General features: G+C 49.3%; 1 protein-coding gene across 1 annotated transcript in view; it reads right to left on the bottom strand.

The window, feature by feature from the left end:
- Positions 1–19293, bottom strand: part of SOS2 (SOS Ras/Rho guanine nucleotide exchange factor 2) — a 58512-nt gene extending 39219 nt beyond the window's left edge. Inside the window, exons 1-4 of the mRNA XM_075427252.1 lie at positions 18964–19293; positions 5571–5696; positions 2127–2258; positions 94–258 (exon numbers count right to left, since the gene is read on the bottom strand). Coding sequence (XP_075283367.1) covers positions 94–258; positions 2127–2258; positions 5571–5696; positions 18964–19050 — 510 coding nt within the window. The 5' untranslated portion in view covers positions 19051–19293. The remainder of the gene's footprint in view (positions 1–93; positions 259–2126; positions 2259–5570; positions 5697–18963) is intronic.
- Positions 19294–21001: the final 1708 nt, after the last annotated feature.

The following is a 21001-nucleotide window of genomic DNA, read 5'->3' as shown; positions in this document are numbered from 1 at the left end:
TGGGTAGATCTTAAAAATCAAACAAACCAACCATCACCTCTAGTATTTACTTTTGTATCTATCCAAGAGACCATTTTAATCCCAACTCCTTACCTTATCAGCACACATTGATACTTTAATGTCCTGCTGGGAGATCTCAAAGTGTCGTATATTGAAAACATAGTTTCCAGCCAGCTTCAAAATGTCAGCCGAGATGTATTCTAAGACAGCCACAATATACAGAGAGACATGGTAATCTACCTTATAACCTAGGACCTCCTGCAAATTGAAAACAAGGGGGAAAAAAGCGCTATTTATTCCAGAAATTCACTCGGAATGACAATTAACACATTAAGTTTTCAGAATGACAACTAACACATTAAGTTTTCTACTGAAATTCATCTTGTCCAAGTTGATAATTTACAGTAACGCAATAGGCAGGGCAAAGGACATAAAACAGAAATCTGATCAGCCACCTCAAAGGAAATGCTTGCAAATACTTCCTTGTGCTATTTTGCCATATACTGACAGATGAAAAGCTACAGAACTTTCCATAATTCTTCCTCTAAAAATGACAGTCCTAAAAATAGGGTTTCTTCAGCAAAGGGACTTCACTGGAACAACTCTTCTAGTTAAATTTTAGGCTGTATCTATTCTTACTGCAGGACTCTGGCCCTAATCTAGACTCTTCAGAAAAGAGAGTGCTTCATTTTGACCTTGCTTTTGATGGAAAAAGTTGTCCTTCATCAAAACTACAGACAGTATGCTCAACCTGTTACGTACCACGATCTATTTTAGTTGGCTGAACACCTAAGCTATCTGCATCCTTATGTTACATCAAATAATTAAACTTCAGTAATTAAAGTCTGAAGAGAAAATGGATGAACGTTGCACGTTCTTCTGGTGAAACATGCTCCGCGTTCTGCAGAGCACGCACCACATGGCCTCTCATTTACAACAGGACCGTCAGGAATAAATACAGGCAAGTTCATGCAGTTGAATAAGGTGGTTTCATTCTTACCAGATTTTGACGCATCTTCTAAAAATCAGATGCTGTACCTATGTCCACACACTTCTAAACCAGACTCCAGAAAACAAAGCCAGTGTTGTCTAGGAAGGTCTTATTTAACGCTGTTTTCTTTCCTAACATCTCTTTCCTTCTCATCAACCATCACAAGATGAGACATTGTGTAGAAGGACACAGTGACTACACCTGAAAAAGTGCTTTAATTTCTGCACATGCTTGAATAATGTTTTGTCAGTGCAGCTGGAAACTCTGGTGCAACAATGCCACCACTGAAGAAAAACATTTTTTTTAAGCTATGAAATGAAAAAGCAAACGAAAAGCAGATCAACAGAAAAAAAGAACACCAAAAAAAGAGCAGTGTTTGAATCAGCCTGAACCTACTGATTCATCACTGATCCAGAAGTGATAAAACATCGATCTAAAAATCGGAGTAGTGTTTTATCTTTAAAAAACCCCAACTCTGCAGCGACAGCGTATGAATACACGCTTACTGTGTGACACGAAGTCCTGAAGTGAGCAAGGAGCTCTGTACCTGTCCTACGTAAGGTGACATCTCAGAACAGAGATGGCCGCTCTGCTCCTCAAAACCCACCAACACTGAACTCTGTACTCGGTCTGCTGTCAGACCTTTGCAGATCGACTGGTTTTAGAACCAAGGCACCAGTGACATTCAGCAGGAACTAAAAGGACACTGATACACATCTCGGTTGACAGTATACAAGGAACAGGATCTACTTGTTCTCCTTTCTTCTGTTTTGGCTTCTGCAGCATTTTGAAACAAATAAAGGCATCAAAACAAGCGTTACTAAGCAGGTAAGGTATCTGAGTTTGTTTGGGGTTTATTTATGTTAAAAACTAACTAGTCATATTTCACCATAGAATAATATGTTAAGACACTAACGTCTAGATCACGATGAATTCAGGCATCTACATTTATTACACACTACAATGTGTTAGTCCTGTTCCACGGCAACTTGTTACTCTTTCAGCCAAGATGAGAAACTTACCTAATTTCACACAAATTAAAGAAATACTTTAAAGGCTACGCTGGAGGGCAATATTACAGCTGCGGGTGTGTGGCGGGCAGAAGCCGCAGCCATCAGGTTGTTGGTGTAAGTACCTTTAATAAAGGATGTATTTTGTCCACAGGCAGCAGGAGAGGGTTTCTTCTCTTGCGTTTCTCTATCGCAGACTGCGCATCAGCAATCGCCCACTTGTCTATTGGATGAGGAAACGTCTTTTGAACGCGCTCCTGTCCAAACATAAAGAACACACTTAGATTAACCGCAGTAATCAAAGAGAAGTTTAAAAACAACAAAATGGCAAATTGCTTCCCCTGCAGTACAGGCAATTATCCTCCTCCTCAGTGTATGCAACACATTTTCCTAACTGTTCTCTCCTCCTTACACAGCTCAGCTTCACTCTCCTCAATAATCCCAGCCGACCTCCCTTCCCTCAGCATGAAAAATCTCCCGAACCAGCTCCTGCTTTACGATCTTCACATCACAAGGGCAGCAAGAAGCCTCAGCTGAGACCAGGAGCCCCAAACATAAACAGCATCAGGAAGCACTCAACAGTTTATAGTCTAAAGGAAAAAAACAAGTCGGTATTGTTCCTATTTCATAACAGTCCAAAGCGTAACTTGTCCTGTATCAGATCAAGTTTAGGGCAGAAATGAAAAAACCAGTGCGGGACCTTCTGACCAGGAGGAGGGCTGCGATTCATGGCTGTGAGCCCCCCCAAGCCCCTCCAGGAGCATCTTCCCCACTGCACAGCCAGTCACGGGGGCTGCAGCTCACACAGCCCGCACCACCGCGCTAAGCTGCGTGCAATTTCAGGTCGCTTTTCTCTAGATCGATGCTTCCACAGCTGTGAGAGGAACAGGCAGGATGACCCCCACAACAGATCGCGCTGCTGAGGGCAGCGGTCCCACGCGTCAGCAGCCCCCGGCTGTATGCGTGCAAGACCCCAGTCCCGCTTTCCATCCAGGTCTCAAGGCTGCCAGCCCCTGGGAGCTGGGGAATTCAATGCTGAGAGAGTGAGTCCCAGCTGAACTCTGATGACTGCTTGAGTGACTTTGGGAAAGCAGATTTTTTAAGTTTTCCCATCTGCAGTACTGTGTCCAGTGCTGGGCTCCCCAGTTCAAGAAAGATGAGGAGCTACTGGAGAGAGTCCAGCGGAGGGCTACGAGGATGAGGAGGGGACTGGAGCATCTCTCCTACGAGGAGAGGCTGAGGGAGCTGGGCTTGTTCAGCCTGGAGAAGAGAAGGCTGAGAGGGGACTTTAGAAATGCCTGCAAATATCTGCAGGGTGGGTGTCAGGAGGACGGGGCCAGACTCTTTCCAGTGGTGCCCCGCGCCAGGACAAGGGGCAATGGGCACAAACTGAAGCAGAGGAAGTTCCAGCTGAAGATGAGGAAGAACTTCTTCCCTCCGAGGGTGACGGAGCCCTGGCCCAGGCTGCCCAGGGAGGCTGTGGAGTCTCCTTCTCTGGAGATATTCCAGACCCGCCTGGACGCGGTGCTGTGCAGCCTGCTCTGGATGACCCTGCTTCGACAGGGGGTTGGGCTGGGTGACCCACAGAGGGCCCTGCCAAACCCCTGCCATGCTGGGATTCTGTAAGTTCGAGAGCTCAGGGGGGAGCAGCGATCCCCTCCTGCTGCTCAGCCCACTGCCGGGCCCATAGCCCACCTGGCACTGCTCTGCTTCGGACCCGTAACCTGGGCCATGATGGGGGGGGGAAGACTTCGAGGAGAGATTTTCTACATTAGCTGAAGAATGAGCTGAGAAAAATGGTGAAATCTACATGTCCCTTTGATAAAAAACTTTTTTCACATATCTGAAGCTTAAAAGCAGGCCTGGAGTTTTCTCAGAGGCAGCTTTTAAATATTTGCACGTGGCCATTGCAGGCTCCTGCGTCAGCTGTCCGCGCCAGGTAAACACACGGTGACCTTTCCTCTTGGCCAGCTGCCGAAAGCGCCGCGCTGGGGCACCGGAACGAGCCTTCCTCGAGATTCCACCGGGACACGGCGGCACTCGGCTGGCCTTCAGCTTCACCCTGCACTTCGCCAGTAGCAGCCACCTTTCGCGCTCGGACTTTACTGGTTCCCAGCGTTTTCTTGCGAACAATTTGAAGGGTTTTTTCTATTTATAAAACCTTTATTCTTTGAGATTTTAAACCTTGATCTTGCAAATACTCGAGTATAATATTCTGCACAAATAGTTCCATTAACTCCAGGCTGTTATGTAAATATCTGCACAATAAACTTTCAGACCTCTCATGTTTTCTCCTAACAGCTGAACCCAGCTGAGGAGCCGAGCCAAAAGCCTTTGCTCGCGGAGCTCGGGTGCCTGCTGGCAGCGCAATCTCACCGACAACCCGCACCACAAAGCTGAATTCTGCCTTCCCTGCTCTGCAAGAGTCTGAATTCACTGACCTACAGAACAACAACGTCTTGAGAACCTGTTACCACTGTGTAGACCTCTGTGTTTTTAAATCAAATAACTGTCACGTTGCCAAGAACAGCAATGTTTTATTCTTCACAGCTTTAAAATGCCAGGTACATTTAAAATACAATGCATGGGATTTAGTGTCCGCTGTGCTATTCATTGCCACAATTCCAAGAGTTGCCCGTTATCTCAGAAGGCTGTGTGTATTGCGAGCAGTTCTGCAGACAGTAATTTGTTGAGCGTACACATACCCAATGAAAATTCTTAATTCGTACGTACACAGGGTAATTTTATCAGCTCATGACTCAGAAGCCGAAAACTCTGGAGTTGGTGCATAGAACAATCAGTGCTATCTCAAACCGTCCCGTGTGCTCGACTCCAGGCTCCAGGTACTAACAGCCCTGAGAGCTATTAAGGGACTATTAAGTTTTGGTTTTATTTAGTCATACTATAATCTTTATGCATCAGTATTACAAAATACATTAATCATAAGCCAAAATTAATAATTAATGAATTAATGTTGAATAAAGGGTGATTGATGCATCTCGTAAGAATCTAAAAACCCTCAGGCGATTATTTTGTAAAAATATTTTTTTTTTTAATTTCCATGACACACACAGAATATTAGACGAGAACTTCATTTTGGTTTAGGCTGAAAATCCTAGACATATAGACTGATGTAAAATTAATACTCTGCAAAGCCATAATGGATCACAGCTACATGAAAGCTCTTTCTCCCTCTAGACTGTACACTGCAGCGCACTCCATTAAAGCCCTCATTTTGTAACCGATGACACGAAAGCAGACAGCTGCAATAATACAAGAGCCTCCGTGAGTTCAGTAAAGTTCCAGGAACATACAACTCTATTCCCTCAGCTGCGCAACGCAGGCCCAACAACAGTCAGCCTTCATTCCAATATTTACTTTTTTCCTGCACTTTTACGTCAAAGAGTAGGAAAACTTGCTACATCCTTACATTCTTCAGTCCAAGGTGTATCTGAGCCGCAGAAAATCCTTCAAAGTATTCCTCATTTACAAAAATAATGCTGAAAGAAAAAATTCTATTTCTATTCTGAAGCCCTGAAACCACTTGGTTTCCCAGTATCTAGTCTTACCTCCACGTCTTGGACAGTCCGTGGCTGAGCAATGCACAGTTTGTTTAGCAGCTGCAGTATTAACTCTTCAATGTAGTAGAGGGAATCTTCTTTTGCTGAAAGGTTTGGGTGAACCTGTTGCTGAACCTGTCCGAAAGAATGAAAATAATTATGGTTTTTTTCCCATTTAAAGCTGTACAGAAAGAAGAATCGGAAAACAAGCAGAGTACCTCTGCGCTGTAGTGCTGCAAATTTGCACAATTCCAGTAATTTCCCACAAGTTTTCCCATGCAGTTCAGATGGCAATTCCCACTCCTGCAAAGCTGGTGCCTCTACTGAATTAAAAACTGTTTAGCCTTTATGGTGGGGAAGAAATTTCAAGCCAAGGCAGATTTCTGCCAAGGATGCAGCGAAAACAATTGCCGTTGGTAATCCTGCAGTTATTCATCCAAAGAATGAGTAACACAGAGTTATGTTACTAACCCTACTAATGAGTCCTGGGTGACTGTGAACAGAGGAGCAGCACGGACCCACCAGAGGAAAAGACTGAATAAGCAAGGACACCAGGATAAGGGATCTAACCGGTCTGGCAAGGAACTGCATGAATGTGCTGTTAAAACCTGTGGCAATAATAAGCCATGGCCACGACACTGCACGAGGGCTGCGAGGACTCCGTGAGATGCCTCAGAACCAGAAAACATTTAATGAGACCACGAAACGCTGTCTGAGGCATGAGAGAGAGAGACGTGAAATACAACAGAGAGGGAGACCTAGAGAAAAGTGTAAGTCAAAATACAAGAGTGTCAAGGCTAGGAGACGCGTTGTGAGAAAAGCTGACTTCCACTTCCCTCTAACGCAAGGCAGGATAACGCCTTTTATCTCATTTCACGGAGATTAATCACAGCTTTCGTTTCCAAGGCTCAGTTAGACCAGCCAGCCTGGAAGAGGCAACCTCAGCATGTGCCCACACAAGCTAAAGGGCCACAAGGAACTCGCCCTGGTCCAACGTTGCTGTTTTCCTACCAAAAATCCCCCAAACCAACCAACAACCCCACCTTAAAGAAAAAAAAAGGCACTCCAGAGTTAGCCTATAGACTCAGTTCTCCCTGGCAGCCTCTCAACCAGGAAAGCGCTAACTGGATCTTCAACTATAGCCAAAAGATTTGTAAGTAATACAATCCAGGGAAATTCCCTACTCTCCCCATACAAATTCTATGTTAATCACCTCCAAAAAGTAATCTTACATACTCACATTGGCATTCTGTACGTGGTTTCAAACGCGAGACGAACGGATCAGCAGTTTCTCAGGGGAAGACAAGAACATCTCTGGGTCAGTTCTGATCCTCCGAGGCACGCGTACTCCTCCCTCCAAAGACAACGGGCAAGCCCACCAGCACCGGCAGGCTCCGAGGGCTTCCTCCAAGTCAAGTAACTGATAATTTCATAGCGATGCCTTGGGGGCACTCGATTTGCAGCCCTGAAGGCTTTGGTAAGTCGTGCAACAACCAGACCCACCAGAAGTCAGGTGTCTGGCCGGCTTCCTTCCCCACCGGCCGCAGAGGAAGGTGGGCAGAGCTGCCTGGAGCCAGAGCCACCGTGAGGAACCGCTCGCTGCTCCCCCTCCTGCCATGCCAAGGCCTAAGAGAACCCGGGGAACAGGACCATGTCTTCGCCCCAACGCGAGACAAGAGGCAGAGGAGTGGGCGACCAACAGGTAGGGAGAAAAGCAAAGATCCACAGAGGGGACCACTAGAAGAGGCTGCTGCCACACAGCATCTACATCCTAGAAGCAGAGACGATGACCTGGATGGAGAAGTCTACCAACCCACTGCTCAAAGACAGGGACCACACATACCAACAGCGGGAACCTGAACGTCTCAGGGGACTGGGAAGGGGGATGGACATTGAAAATGTAAAACATACACTGGTGCTGATTCTATTGGAGTTGATAATTAAGGTGATGAAGAGACTGCCAAACATGGGGGCTCCTAGGTGACACCAGCGAGAGATGCTCTCCCGGGCAACGAGGCACATTTCCAGTGCTTCATTCTGCACTGGCACCCTTCACTGAAAAGCACAGGTGAAGAAATAGGTTAATAAGGCAGTTGTAGAGTATGAGAGAAGGGAATACACATGGTGCTTCTAATCCAGCTGTCCAGTTTTGTTATGGAGTTTTTGTATAGACCGTTATGTATCATTTAGTCTTCTGCACCTCAAACATGAATACTTCTCGGCTTCATAGAACTGTCGCACTGCTGACATGTATATATGCTTGTGTACTACTGAAACAACGAAGAAACTAAAAAACCTCAAGAAAATCAAAACCACTCCTTGAAAACTCTTACTGAAGACTGCAGGCTTTCAACAATAGTCGGTGCACTTCACGCTCTTCCTGAGCCGCAGAGTTTAATTCACAAAACAATGGAAATCCAGGAAGTGTCGAGCTATGGTCCCGCCACGGATCTCTCACACGAGCGCTACTACAGCGAAAGCATTCGCCAGCTAACTAGGAAATAAGATGAAATGGTATTTCCCCCCCAGTGGACGCTTAAGAATGCTCCACAGAAATGACAAGAACAGGAGCTGTAAGAAGATGAGCAAGGGGAGCTGTGAAGAGAAGGCTGAGAGGGGACCTTAGAAATGCCTACAAATATCTGCAGGGTGGGTGTCAGGAGGATGGGGCCAGACTCTTTCCAGTGGTGCCCAGCGACAGGACAAGGGGCAACGGGCACAAACTGAAGCAGAGGAAGTTCCAGCTGAAGATGAGGAAGAACTTCTTCCCTCTGAGGGTGATGGAGCCCTGGCCCAGGCTGCCCAGGGAGGCTGTGGAGTCTCCTTCTCTGGAGATATTCCGGCCCCGCCTGGACGCGGTGCTGTGCAGCCTGCTCTGGGTGACCCTGCTTGGGCAGGGGGTTGGGCTGGGTGACCCACAGACGTCCCTGCCAACCCCTGCCATTCTGTGATTCCCATCAGAGGAGATGGGGAACTCCCATTTACCATATCAGATTGCACCCGTTCTCCTCCTCGCCTGAGGGTCTCTCAGTTTAAAAACAGACATCACTGCCACAAAGAAAATGCCTTCACTTTTACCTAACTTGCGTTCGCAGGTCTGAACAGCTCGTGCCATACCTTGCCTGGTTTTCTCAAGAGCAGGTGGGTATCCAACACGGCTGAGGACAAGCAGAGGAGCACGCAGCCCTCTCCAAGCACCAGCAGAGAATCTCAGCTCCATACAGTGAACACAGAAGTATTGCAGTCAGTTTTGCTTCAATAGGAGCAAAACCGACTGCGACAACAAAGCCCGACATTTCTTGGTTGAGACGAGTCTTCCCAGAGGATCTAGAAATCAGCTTCCATTTGAGATGATACTGCCTGCAGCATCGCGGAAAGGTCCCAGCGGTACTCACGCACTCCCCGGCTTTAGGAGAAGTTATTTTGACACAAATGCTGTTACTGAGGAAAACCAATTTCATAGCAAGACGCTGTTTTTCACAGCAAACCAAAAAGACAGTTACAAAAGCTTCGCACCGGCTGATGAAATCAGATGCTGCTGTATCGAGGAGGGAACACTTACTCTTTACAGTATCCACCTAAACCCTGACTGAAAGGACTGGAAAAGCAAGGAGAGACTGATAAATCACTGAATGTTCGGAAAAAAGCAGGAGGAATGACTGAGGACAGGTTTCTTACGGAAGATACACTCACTGATTCCAGGTTCAGCCTGCAATATTTGAGCACCGTTGCCTGAGCTGGCACGGAATAAGACACCCCAGCTAACACAGGGCTCGACTTCGACCTGACCTGGAACTGCTTCCTTTCAGGGTCGAAATGCTTCAACCCACACCGTCTTGCACTCACCAGCAAGAGCTCTGCTGCAGGAACTCTTAGCAGAGGGTATGAGAGAAACCACGTTTTTTTACCCATTTTATCTCTGAAACAACCCAAGCAGAGTGCTTAAAGTCGTTAAAGAGGGAGATTAAGATCAGCAGCACTATTTTTTACTCTGTCATACACACAGGATTATTGAGCTGTTCCAAGGAACAGAAATGAAATAACAGCTATGAGTCCCGTGGCACTTAAACACGGCCTTAAGACCTTTCTGGGGGAGATGCTTTTATTTTAGATGAGAGTCCCTAAACTGCTCCTTCCCTTGCTCCTCGTTTCTGCATCTCCCTACTCTTCCACCCCTCCAACACGTGCCCACCTCATGAAAATCCAGCGGTGGCTTCACCGGGGTGTCTCCTTCCCATGGCCTCAGCCGTCAGCGGGTTCGGCAGGGCTCTCGGCGAGCTTGACTGCACCCGTACAAGCCCGCGGATCACGAGGAGACCCAAAAACCCCTTCAAGGTACACCGAGACCCTCCTCTAGAGAGGCAGGTCCCGCACCGTGCCACCAGCTCTTCTAGAGAGAACAGGCAGCTGCAGAGATGAAATCAAGCTCCAAATTCCTTCTGAGGCCCCTGGGAAGAAGTCTGTTAAGACAAGATGAGGACGAAAACTTTCCAGGAGATAAACAGTCTTAGGACTAGAAACAAACTGATCTTATTTTTTAGAACTAACGTAAGTGCAAGCTTAATTCTGAACCACGGAAGATCTGGCATGAAGTCTGAGTATCGATACTATCTGGACTTGGGGAAACTCAGAAGTCCTGAGTGTAAAAGCAACGGTCAAAGGGTTGTATCTGAAACAACAAAAAGCTGAGGAAAGGAAACACTCGAGTCAAAACTGCAAGTAACTTCTTTTTAGCTTGTACTAATGAGACCAACCAGCAATTTGGCTATACTGCCTAAATATATTTTTACATAATACTTGGGTTTTGGTAGTAAAAACACATTCGGAAAGCTGCAGTTGAGTTGTTCCACAGCAAGCACACATGCAAAACAAGAAACTGTTCATTAAAAAAACCCAAAACACAAGAGACAAACCCCAAACCCATGACACGCACATCCAGTCTTTAGATGGCATGAACGATCACAAACACATAAATCCATATTCCTGAAAGACTAGATGGGAAAATCCCACTTTTCTTCTTACATCCAAACCAACCACATTTTCAGACAACAGAATTCCAGTATTACCCGAGATTTCAGCACAGGAAGCGTCCAATTTAAAAAGTGCCACCACCAAATCCATCAGCATGGTAATATAACATTTCTAAGGGTACTATGCTACCAGGACAGCTTAACAGATTGCATGTGAAATTTGTAAACTGTTTGCAACAGAAACTACTCACTCTCGTTTTCTCACGGCAACTGATTGATTTCAACTCAGAAATTATTTCTGTTTTTACCAGGCAAGTGAAACACAGTTAAACGAGATCAGCAGACACGTAAAACTCTGCACGGCTGTTTGTTTACTTGAGGAACAAAGAATATAAATTTGGGAGCAAGAAAAATAATTAGAACACAGAAGTTAACTGTTTACTCTCATGGGCTGTTTAGGGTCTTGCCAGCCCTGGTCAGTATTTCCATCCCCTGTGTTCAAGGTGCTGGAAACACACCACAGACAAAGCGAGCAGCACCAGGCTCACCCCGTACCAAGATGCTGAAAGCCAGGAAGAAGGAAAAAATGAACCCAACAAATGCCTGGCTTCAGGCTGGCATTTTATTCCTTCTTATCTTTCCCTTCTGAAGATAACACTGCCCATTTGAAACATAAAACATCTGCTCCAAAGGCATTTTCCATCCCTCATCTGAGTGATGCTCCAGAGCAAGAGGGGGTCCAGATGCGGGAACTTCTTCAGTGAAAGATGACGGCACCGATATTCCCAATTTTCAAGCATAAGTACAGTGCAATTCTTTAGAAAAGACTACAAAGATTTAAAGACATGAAGAGATATTCCAGCCCCACCTGGACGCGGTGCTGTGCAGCCTGCTCTGGGTGACCCTGCTTGGGCAGGGGGTTGGACTGGGTGACCCACAGAGGTCCCTGCCAACCCCGAACGTTCTGTGATTCTGTGAGACAGCCCAAATAAAAATGCACTTTCAACTTATTTTTAAACATAACCGCACTGATTTCCAACTTTACTTCCAGTACAGCGATTTCTAGACGGCCTCTCTTTCTGAAATCCCACTGACAAATGCTGACAGAGGAACAATATGAAGGACTCTCCTACCCAAAACAGAACTTAATAAATTATCTACATACAGCATTTTAGCTTTTCACTGCAATTCTAAGCATTTGATGCACGGTTAGCAAAATAAAAGTATTCTCACGACATGGTAACCGAGCTAGAAAAGCATCTCGGGTGCAGCCCCCCCGTCAGCTGCCTGACCCCGCGCTCACCGATCGCTGCTCAGGGGCTGGGCTCGGGGCGACGAAGCCACCACCCCACACCACCGCCACGGCGTCAATACAATTTCTCCTCCACCTTTAGCTTTGTAACTACTATTCTCCTCCAGTATATTCTAGCGGAGGGTGAATTCAAGGAGATGCCCGGCGGGTGGTGCAGATGGGGATCGGCACTCCGACACAGCGTCGGAGACGGTCCCGAGATCTCCCGGGAAGCCTGCTCGGAGCAGCTGGGAACAGCACGGATGCCAGGAAGCTGACGCACAGCTGGCCGATGGGCGGTAAATCGAAGGCAGAGCATCACCCCTCCTGCCTTCTTCCGCGGGGAGCTGCAGCACGTCGCTCACCCCGAGTCACGGCGGGCGGTGGAAGGGACCGGTGGGTTGCTGCGAGCTCAGCGGCACCAATTTTGCGCTTCTGCCGGTTCTGCGGAGAGGGGTTTCCCCCAGGAGTCCCTCCAGCTGGCACCCCCCCACCATGCCTCTTCTGCCAGGCCCGCTCCCACCCACAGCTCAGGTTCTGCTTCTCAAACCATCTTCACACCCTCTGCTTTTCTATCCAAACACCCAAAATCTCCTTTCTCCGGTTGATTGTGTCCTGCTGTACGGAGGCAAGGAGAAACTCAACTGTGTGCATGTTTATATGTATACAAACATGTATATTTTAATCTTAAAAACAGATGGAAAAATAAGTATTTGGATTTTCTTCATCCATATAAACTGCCTTGTTTAAATTGAGATAAACCCTGCATGAGCTAGGCACTGCCTCTGGCCATGACACAGACAGAAACCACCATGGCCGGTGCAGAGATTGCCACGAACACGTCTGAATCTAACGCAACAGCTTCTCATTCCCCCCCGACTCTTCAACAAGTCACTTCCCAGAGTGGAGAGCGGCTCTGGGCTCTGAGCCCAGCGCCCGCAGCCTCCCCCTCCCCACTTCTCACACCACCCCCTTCCCAAGTGCTCAGGTAGACTCGATTCTTCGAACAGGCCAGTGATTTTTCAAGCAGGTCTTTAGAAGATTTAAAAATGAATTCACGGGCAACACAGGGCAGAGTTCGGAGCTGCAGAGTCAGCTCTGAGATGACATTTGCAGCGAACAGACGTGGAGATGCAATAAGAAACAACAAATGGCAAAAAGCTAAAAGATACCTACTGCTTAGAAGGAAAAAAAAGGGCCAAACCTTAAATTTGGAGACAGTGAAGACTGTCGGAGTCATTTCTTCGTGAACCAGAGAGCCGCTGAAATTACACTAAAATATCAGGGGAAGTGTCAGGAGAAAAAAGAGGCCACAAACATGGGGAAAAGATGTTCTCGGCACGTTCCTCTGCACGACTAACCCGCTGGACTCGGGGAACGGCAGCACGCAGCTCAGCTGGGCAGCCCGGCAGAGAGGGAACCGCTGAGGTAATTACAAAAGCAAACAGCAGCCTCAAGAGCTGCTCCGGAGGAGATTAGATAACGCTCGTGCTGTGCAAAGAGAAGAGGGGTGGAAAACTCGGGCGAGCAGGGGAGGCGACGGCAGAGGTGAGGCGGCTCCAGCGGGAGAGCGCGGGTGAACAAACGGTGGGACAAGGAAAAGGGCAGGGGCGAGAGGGCCACACGCGAGGGGAGCGGCGGCACACGAGCGAGGCGAACCCTTTGGGTTTTCTCCCTGTGACTTAGTCAGCCTGGCAAGCCTTTCAGCCGACGCAAACGCTCGTTTCCATGTTCCATTTTAACAACACAGGTAGGAAGCGTTTCTTCTGCCGCTGCTGCCAAATGAAATTACGCTGGTCCTACTGCACTCAAATGCTCAGATTTAAAACAACTTTCACTTAATGCCACCGGGTGAGAAAACTCTCCTACTGCCATTTGCCAGCTGCAGATTCCAGTGACAATATTTAGGCTAAACAGCGTAACAATGGGGGGAGGGAGGTAAGAAAAGTCATGAAAAAACAGGATTTAAGTAAAATGACCAGTTCCTTTAGTTCCAAATGTTGTTTATGATAGTGAGCATTTATGCAAGAACCACAAAACCCCCCAAACAGTCTGCTTACTTCTCAGGGACTAAAACCAACCTGTTATGGTGCCCAGGTGCTACTGGGAATAAGCAAGGTCTGGAGGAATTACTCTATTATTTAAAGCAGGATTGGTAGTGCCCTCTTCACAGGGATCTGCTGTTCCTCTCCACACCTCCAGCCACCTCTCAACTGTGAACATGTTTTTGCAAGGCAACCAATGGATCTGTGCTTCAAACTTGCATGGGTCTACATGCTTCACAGGTACTGACCTTCAGCAAGACCTGGACAGGCTGGAGAGTTGGGCAGAGAGGAACCTGATGAGGTTCAACAAGGGCAAGTGCAGGGTCCTGCACCTGGGGAGGAACAACCCCAGGCACCAGTACAGGCTGGGGCGGACCTGCTGGAGAGCAGCTCTGCGGAGAGGGACTGGGAGTGCTGGGGGACGACAGGGTGACCCTGAGCCAGCAGTGTGCCCTGGCTGCCAAGAAGGCCAATGGGATCCTGGGGTGCATCAAGAGGAGTGTGGCCAGCAGGGCGAGGGAGGTTCTCCTCCCCCTCTACTCTGCCCTGGTGAGGCCCCATCTGCAGTGCTGTGTCCAGTTCTGGGCTCCCCAGTTCAAGAAAGATGAGGAGCTACTGGAGAGAGTCCAGAGGGGGGCTGCGAGGATGATGAGGGGACTGGAGCATCTCTCCTCCGAGGAGAGGCTGAGGGACCTGGGCTTGTTCAGCCTGGAGAAGAGAAGGCTGAGAGGGGACCTTAGAAATGCCTACAAATATCTGCAGGGTGGGTGTCAGGAGGACGGGGCCAGACTCTTTCCAGTGGTGCCCAGTGACAGGACAAGGGGCAACGGGCACAAACTGAAGCAGAGGAAGCTCCAGCTGAAGATGAGGAAGAACTTCTTCCCTCTGAGGGTGACGGAGCCCTGGCCCAGGCTGCCCAGGGAGGCTGTGGAGTCTCCTTCTCTGGAGATATTCCAGCCCTGCCTGGCTGCGGTGCTGTGCAGCCTGCTGTGGGTGACCCTGCTTGGGCAGGGGGTTGGGCTGGGTGACCCACAGAGGGCCCTGCCAACCCATGATTCTGTAACGAAGTGTCGCCAGCACTTCCCTTCTTCGCTGCTCTCCCAAGCTGAATGACACAGAGGTGTTCATGCTTGTAGGAACTGCGAATATGCAAAGGTCCACGCTTCAGAGCTCAAAAAACCAGATTTATTAGAAGCTAAATGACCTAACAGATTTCAAACCTAAGTATCACTGTTATTTTAAAACATCATAACAAGAAAGCTTACAGTTGAAATTATAATGTATTAAATAATATGCATTAGCATGCATTAAATAATCGTCCATTACAATGACACTATAATAATTAAATAATTCTAACCCAAGGGGCCCTGATCCTGCAGTGGGAAACGTGCAGGCGAACTGCCCTGACAGAGCCGGGAAGCGACGGGGGCAGCCCCCGCTCTTACCCAGACCACGCAACCTCACCCAGGAGCCGTGCCCCGAGACATTAACTCCTGTGTGTTTTAAAACACAGAGCAGCACCGAAATAAGGTAAACTTCAAAAATGTCCTCAAAACAATCTCTTATATTCCTTTATGCAACATTTCCTACAAACAAACCCTTTAGTCATGCTCTAGAAATCCGATGGGTAGTTCAGAGCAGTAGTGGAATTGTTTTAGTAAGGATAATAGTGCACAGTGTCAGCGCCTGCAGAAACCCGAGGATGAACTCTTTAATGGTCTCTACTTGTAGCTAATGGAGAAAATCAAACCAGTAATACCTACGAGATGCTTGCGGATTTAATTTAGAGAAGTCAAAGAACAAAGCAACCGAATACGCAGCTCTTGTTTACAGAAATAAATTTTTAATTTGCCGGTGGATTTGTGAGAGCATGCACAAATGATAATGCACGCTAAGAACACACGGGAGTGTTTTAGGGCAAGTAAATCCATACATACACGTCCAACAACACATAATGCATTACTTTAAAAAATACCCACTAGTTCTACAGAGTCACCCGTTTCTTTCTGAAAACTTGTTCCAAGGAACTGGACAGAAGTTTATTCTGGGTACCAACAGAAGACATTTGGCACTGACGACCTTTTCAATTACAATTCCCAAAAATTTCTGATACCATGCATGCCCAGTGCATTAAAACTGGGGCATTCAGTGGCTTGGTGGGACTCACACCCTCAGCTGCCACCACCGCGATTCACGCAGGGTTTCCTTGGGCTGCCCTGTAAGCCCAGTCTGAGATTGAAGGATCTCAAAGCATTGATATCAGCCCTGGAAAACCAGTTCAGTTCCGGAAAGTTTCATCTGGAAGAAAGTTGACGGTCAGCAAGGACAATCTGGATCTGTGCTAGGAAACCCGGTTACAAAACTGAAACGCCCACTTTAGAAACCGCTCTTGTAATTTGACATCGTTCCTCACAACGGCCATGGGGCCAGGAACAGCTGAAAACCAAACAAATCAAATCAGACCCAAGCAATGAACACTGGGAGAAAAGGAGGGGGGGTGAGCAAACTCCCAAAGACCACCTTCCCCTCGGGCACCGGAGCAAATCCCCCTCCGCGGAGGGTCCTGGTTCCACGGGAGGAGGATCCGGCCGGCCGGGGAGCGGCACAGCGGCTCTGCCCCGGCGAGCACCGACGCTGCCAACGCCAACAGCCCAGGACCCAACGCCCAGCGTGCTGAGCCCACCGGTGGGAACGGCTGCCTGCACGCCTCGAGAACTATCCACAGAGACACCGAGATCCTGCAACTGCTGAAGGCAGCTCCCAGATGAAAAGCCTTTATAAAGCTGAGACCCTAGGCCTGTTTCAAGGGATTTACCTGCTGCAAACAGCAGTGCAAGCAACCACAACCGAAGCAACCAGATAAAAACACTGCCTTCTTCCGATTCATTTACGTTGACAGGACTTTTATAACAAGTTTCATTACACTCACTTCCTACGGAGCTTTCCAGCACAGCGACAGAAGAAAGTCAAATGTTTCCGAGTAAGGACGTGCTTGTAAACCTACCAGCTGGAAGGGAGGCAAACTCCTTTAAAATTTTCAGCTTACTCGATTCCAAGGTGCCAGTGCTAATGACATGGTGATATAAATACAAAAAAAAATGTTTAAAAAAATCCAGTTTAATGACGTGCCATTTAGCTTTGTTTTTTCCCAAACAGATTCACACTGGTAGGTGCAATTGAGCACTCTCTACTGAAGATGTATGCTTAAATGCATACAGAACATTGTTCAAAGGACAGCTTCTCATCTTTTTTCCCACATATTAAAGTAAGAACTGATGTATTTTACCTTTTTTTTCCCCCACTCATGATTCGTTAAATGTCAACAGCATAGAATTAAAGCAAATGCAAGGGTTTAAAAGTGGTTTGATAAAAAGAAGTGACCTTAAACTTGCTGAATGCACAACGAAAGAGACCGGAGCTCTTCAACATGTGTTACAGACTTAAAGAAGCAAGGAAATACCATCTGATTGTTAGCGAACTGTAATGGCTCGTTATCCAGCTCCACATCCTTCTGAATTTTAGACTGAAGATTTCTCACACCTTAACATATACAAGCAAAACTAAAAACCTTCCTCTTTATCTGCTACCAGCTTCTCTTCGTCAAGAAGTGCTCATTTAAAGGAAAAGCTTTCAGGAATGGTAAATAGCACACTACCAATGCATTTGCAGTGTAGGCTACCGTGATGCAAGCCCAGCTGAGAAGACCAAAAAACTCCATTCCAGGCATTTAACCAAAAACTTTCTGAAGCTCAGACTTTCTTTAAAATTTTCACCGCAAAAGCAACCTGCTTGAAAAGATCATATCCAAACTGGCTGACAAGCGGGCTTTTAAACCTCCTCAGAACAAAACTGCAAACTATCTGAAAACTGTAACATTTTAAAAATTCTGAGACACAAAATGCGATGCTTCAGTGCACGCCCTGGATGCGGTGCCACACTTTTCAGCTCTCCTATAGGAAACGGAAACGCTCTCATCTCGTTATCAAAGTGAAAACACAAGATGTAAACAAAACAACCCGTAAATTTTTGAAAGTGTTCTGCTTTCAAAATCTCCAGTGTTCATATTGGGGCACTTGATCTTTTAAAGAACATACTGGAAGTGACAGCGTCTCCCTAAGAGCCTGACTGCAGTAACTGGAACAATAATACAATTTTGTTTTGACTCACTGATACTGCGTGTTCATAAAAGAAATGCACATTACAGTGCGATTGCTTCACGCTGAAGGGTGGGTACTGCAGACAAGGAACTTTCCCAGGAAGAAAAAAAACTGTCTATAAGCAATTACAAATTTCTACAGGCAGTCACTGGTATCAAGAGTTATATTTCCTCTGCTTTAGAAAGCCTAAGCTCCTGCTCCGTTTCTTTTCACCAGAACCAAACGTACGGAGATAGCAAGAAACAGCGCAGCATTAACCCACCAATTTTTACACTGTATTTTAGAATGATGAAAACACCTTTAAAGTTTTAAAGAAACCCTTTCGATCAGACCGATGCAGCTACGCCCTGCGTTTGGGTGGATGCTGGCTGGTGTCAAGGTGCTGTTTTACGTCAGCCTCCAGCGATCAGGAGAAGAGCAGCAGGGCATTCTCTACGCGTCCCGAGACGCCCTGGAAAGCAACTACTGTGAGGAGCAGGAGATTCAAGAGTAGAAAATCCGGGATTGTTCTAACAGGCAATGGTTTTTATACCAGCCGCAAGACTACTTAGCTGCCTTCGGCAGCTTTTAATACAAGTGACACAGGGACCCTCTGCCCTGGTGAGGCCCCATCTGCAGTGCTGTGTCCAGTGCTGGGCTCCCCAGTTCAAGAAAGATGAGGAGCTACTGGAGAGAGTCCAGCGGAGGGCTACGAGGATGAGGAGGGGACTGGAGCATCTCTCCTACGAGGAGAGGCTGAGGGAGCTGGGCTTGTTCAGCCTGAAGAAGAGAAGGCTGAGAGGGGACCTTAGAAATGTTTATAAATATCTGCAGGGTGGGTGTCAGGGGGACGGGGCCGCCGCAGGGCTCGGTCCCAGGCTGAGGGGGGTGCGGGGGGTAGAAGGGGCTCTCCCGGGGTGCCGCCCGCCCTCCTCCCCCCCCCCCCGCCGCTGGACTGACCTTGCGCAGGGCGGGCACGAAGAGCCCCCGCCATTTCGGGCCGTTCTCCTCGCCGAAAAACTCGTAGGGCTGCGGCGGAGGCTGCATGGCGTCGGCCGGCGGCTCCTCCGCATCGGGGCCGCCCGCCTCGCCGCTCCCCGCCGGCTACGGCGCCCGGGGCATGGGGGGGGAGGGGGGGGAAGGAAGAGGGGGCGCTGAGGGGAAGGAGAAGCCGCCGCCGACGCTCGTCGGGGCCGGACCGGGCCGCGCTGGGCTCTCGGCCGCCGCTGGCTGGCTCCTCACCCCCCCGCCCGGGCGGCCATCACATCCGGCGCGGGAGGGGCCGGGCCGCGGGCCGCTCGCCGGGCGCTGACGGGGCGGCGGCTGAGGCGCCCTGGGCCCCGCTCGCCGCGGCCCCGCTACCGCCGCCGCCCTCCGCGCGCATGCGCCGCCGCCGCCATGGCCGCCCGCCTGCCTCCGCCCACTACCGCGGCGCCCCCTGCCGGCCGCGCAGGGGCAGCGCCGCTCCGCACCCCGCGGCCGCTGGCGCTCAGCGCTGCGGCCGGGCCCGCTGCCGGGTGGACCCTACCCCCCCCCTCCCCCAGCATCTCCCCCTCCTGCACGGGAGGCTTCTGCCAGGGACCCCCCGGCTCCCTCCTCCCTCCCCGCTTCCCTTCGCCTTGCTGGAAACGGCCTCGCCCTGCGGGAAGGCCCAGCCAGAGCCACCGTGCTGGGGGAAGCGAGCACTGCGCGCAGCAGCAGCCCCCCTCCCTCCGGGCACTGCTCTCCCTCCCTCCCGGCAGTTTTCCACCCTCCACCCTCCCAGGCACTTCTCCCTCCTTCTCTCCCTCCCTCCCTCGCTCCAGGCAGTTTTCCTCCCTCTTTCCCTCCCTCCAGGCAGTTTTCTACCCTCCCTCCCTCCCTCCCTCCAGGCAGTTTTCCTCCCTCCAATCCTCCAGGCACTTATCCCTCCTTCTCTCCCTCCCTCTCTCGCTCCAGGCAGTTTTTCTCCCTCCTTCCAGGCAGTTCTCCTCCCTCTTTCCCTCCCTCCAGGCAGTTTTCCTCCTTCCCTCCCTCCCTCCAGGCAGTTTTCCTCCCTCTTTCCCTCCCTCCAGGCAGTTTTCCTCCCTCTTTCCTTCCCTCCAGGAACTTCTCTCTCCCTCCCTCCAGGCAGTTTTCCTCCCTCTTTCCTTCCCTCCAGGCAGTTTTCTTCCCTCTTTCCTTCCCTCCAGGCAGTTTTCCTCCCTCCCTCCAGGCAGTTTTCCTCCCTCTTTCCCTCCCTCCAGGCAGTTTTCCTCCCTCCCTCCCTCCCTCCAGGAACTTCTCTCTCCCTCCCTCCAGGCAGTTTTCCTCCCTCTTTCCCTCCCCTGGGGCAGTTTTCCTCCCTCCCTCCCTCCAGGAACTTCTCTCTCCCTCCCTCCAGGCAGTTTTCCTCCCTCTTTCACTCCCTCGGGGCAGTTTTCCTCCCTCCCTCCCTCCAGGCACTTCTCCTCCTGCCCCGGAGAACGCTGCCCCGTCACCATTCCCTCCACCCCCTGAACAACCACTGCAGCCAAACTTTCCCTCATTTCCCTTCCGCTGTGGCATTGTATTCAAATCTCATGCCTTGCATAACCCCCTCCTTTTTTTAAAACTTGTCTACAAAGGGAGCGGATAGATTAAATCCAGGAAAAAAAAACCGTGCTTCTCTGCCAGCAGGAGTGTGACCGTTTGTCAGAGGACAGGGTTCCCGGAGGAGACGGGCGCTTGCAGAGGCAGCGACAGCTCCCTTTGCTCTCACCCTTCCTGCCGCACCAGAGCAGCCCACGGGGGTTTCCAGCAAAATGCTGATTTCTGTGGGAAGAAGCTTGTTCGTCAAACCAAGGTGACACCGAGCACGAGCTCGGGGTAAGCGCAGCGAGGCCCCTGAACCTGCCAGGACGCCTGGTTTGGATGTAGACGGCCCAGGTTAGGTGAGCGCTGCGTCCGCACCTGCGCAGCCCCAAAACGCCCGTGTTCTTCGGGATGTGATGTTCCTCCGGGCCGGAACTGCTCCCAGGCATGGCAGCGGTGACCGGAC

The sequence above is a fragment of the Opisthocomus hoazin genome, chromosome 7 (assembly GCF_030867145.1).
Source record: "Opisthocomus hoazin isolate bOpiHoa1 chromosome 7, bOpiHoa1.hap1, whole genome shotgun sequence".
Classification (NCBI taxonomy): domain Eukaryota; kingdom Metazoa; phylum Chordata; class Aves; order Opisthocomiformes; family Opisthocomidae; genus Opisthocomus; species Opisthocomus hoazin.
This window is presented reverse-complemented; position numbering and strand designations above follow the sequence as displayed.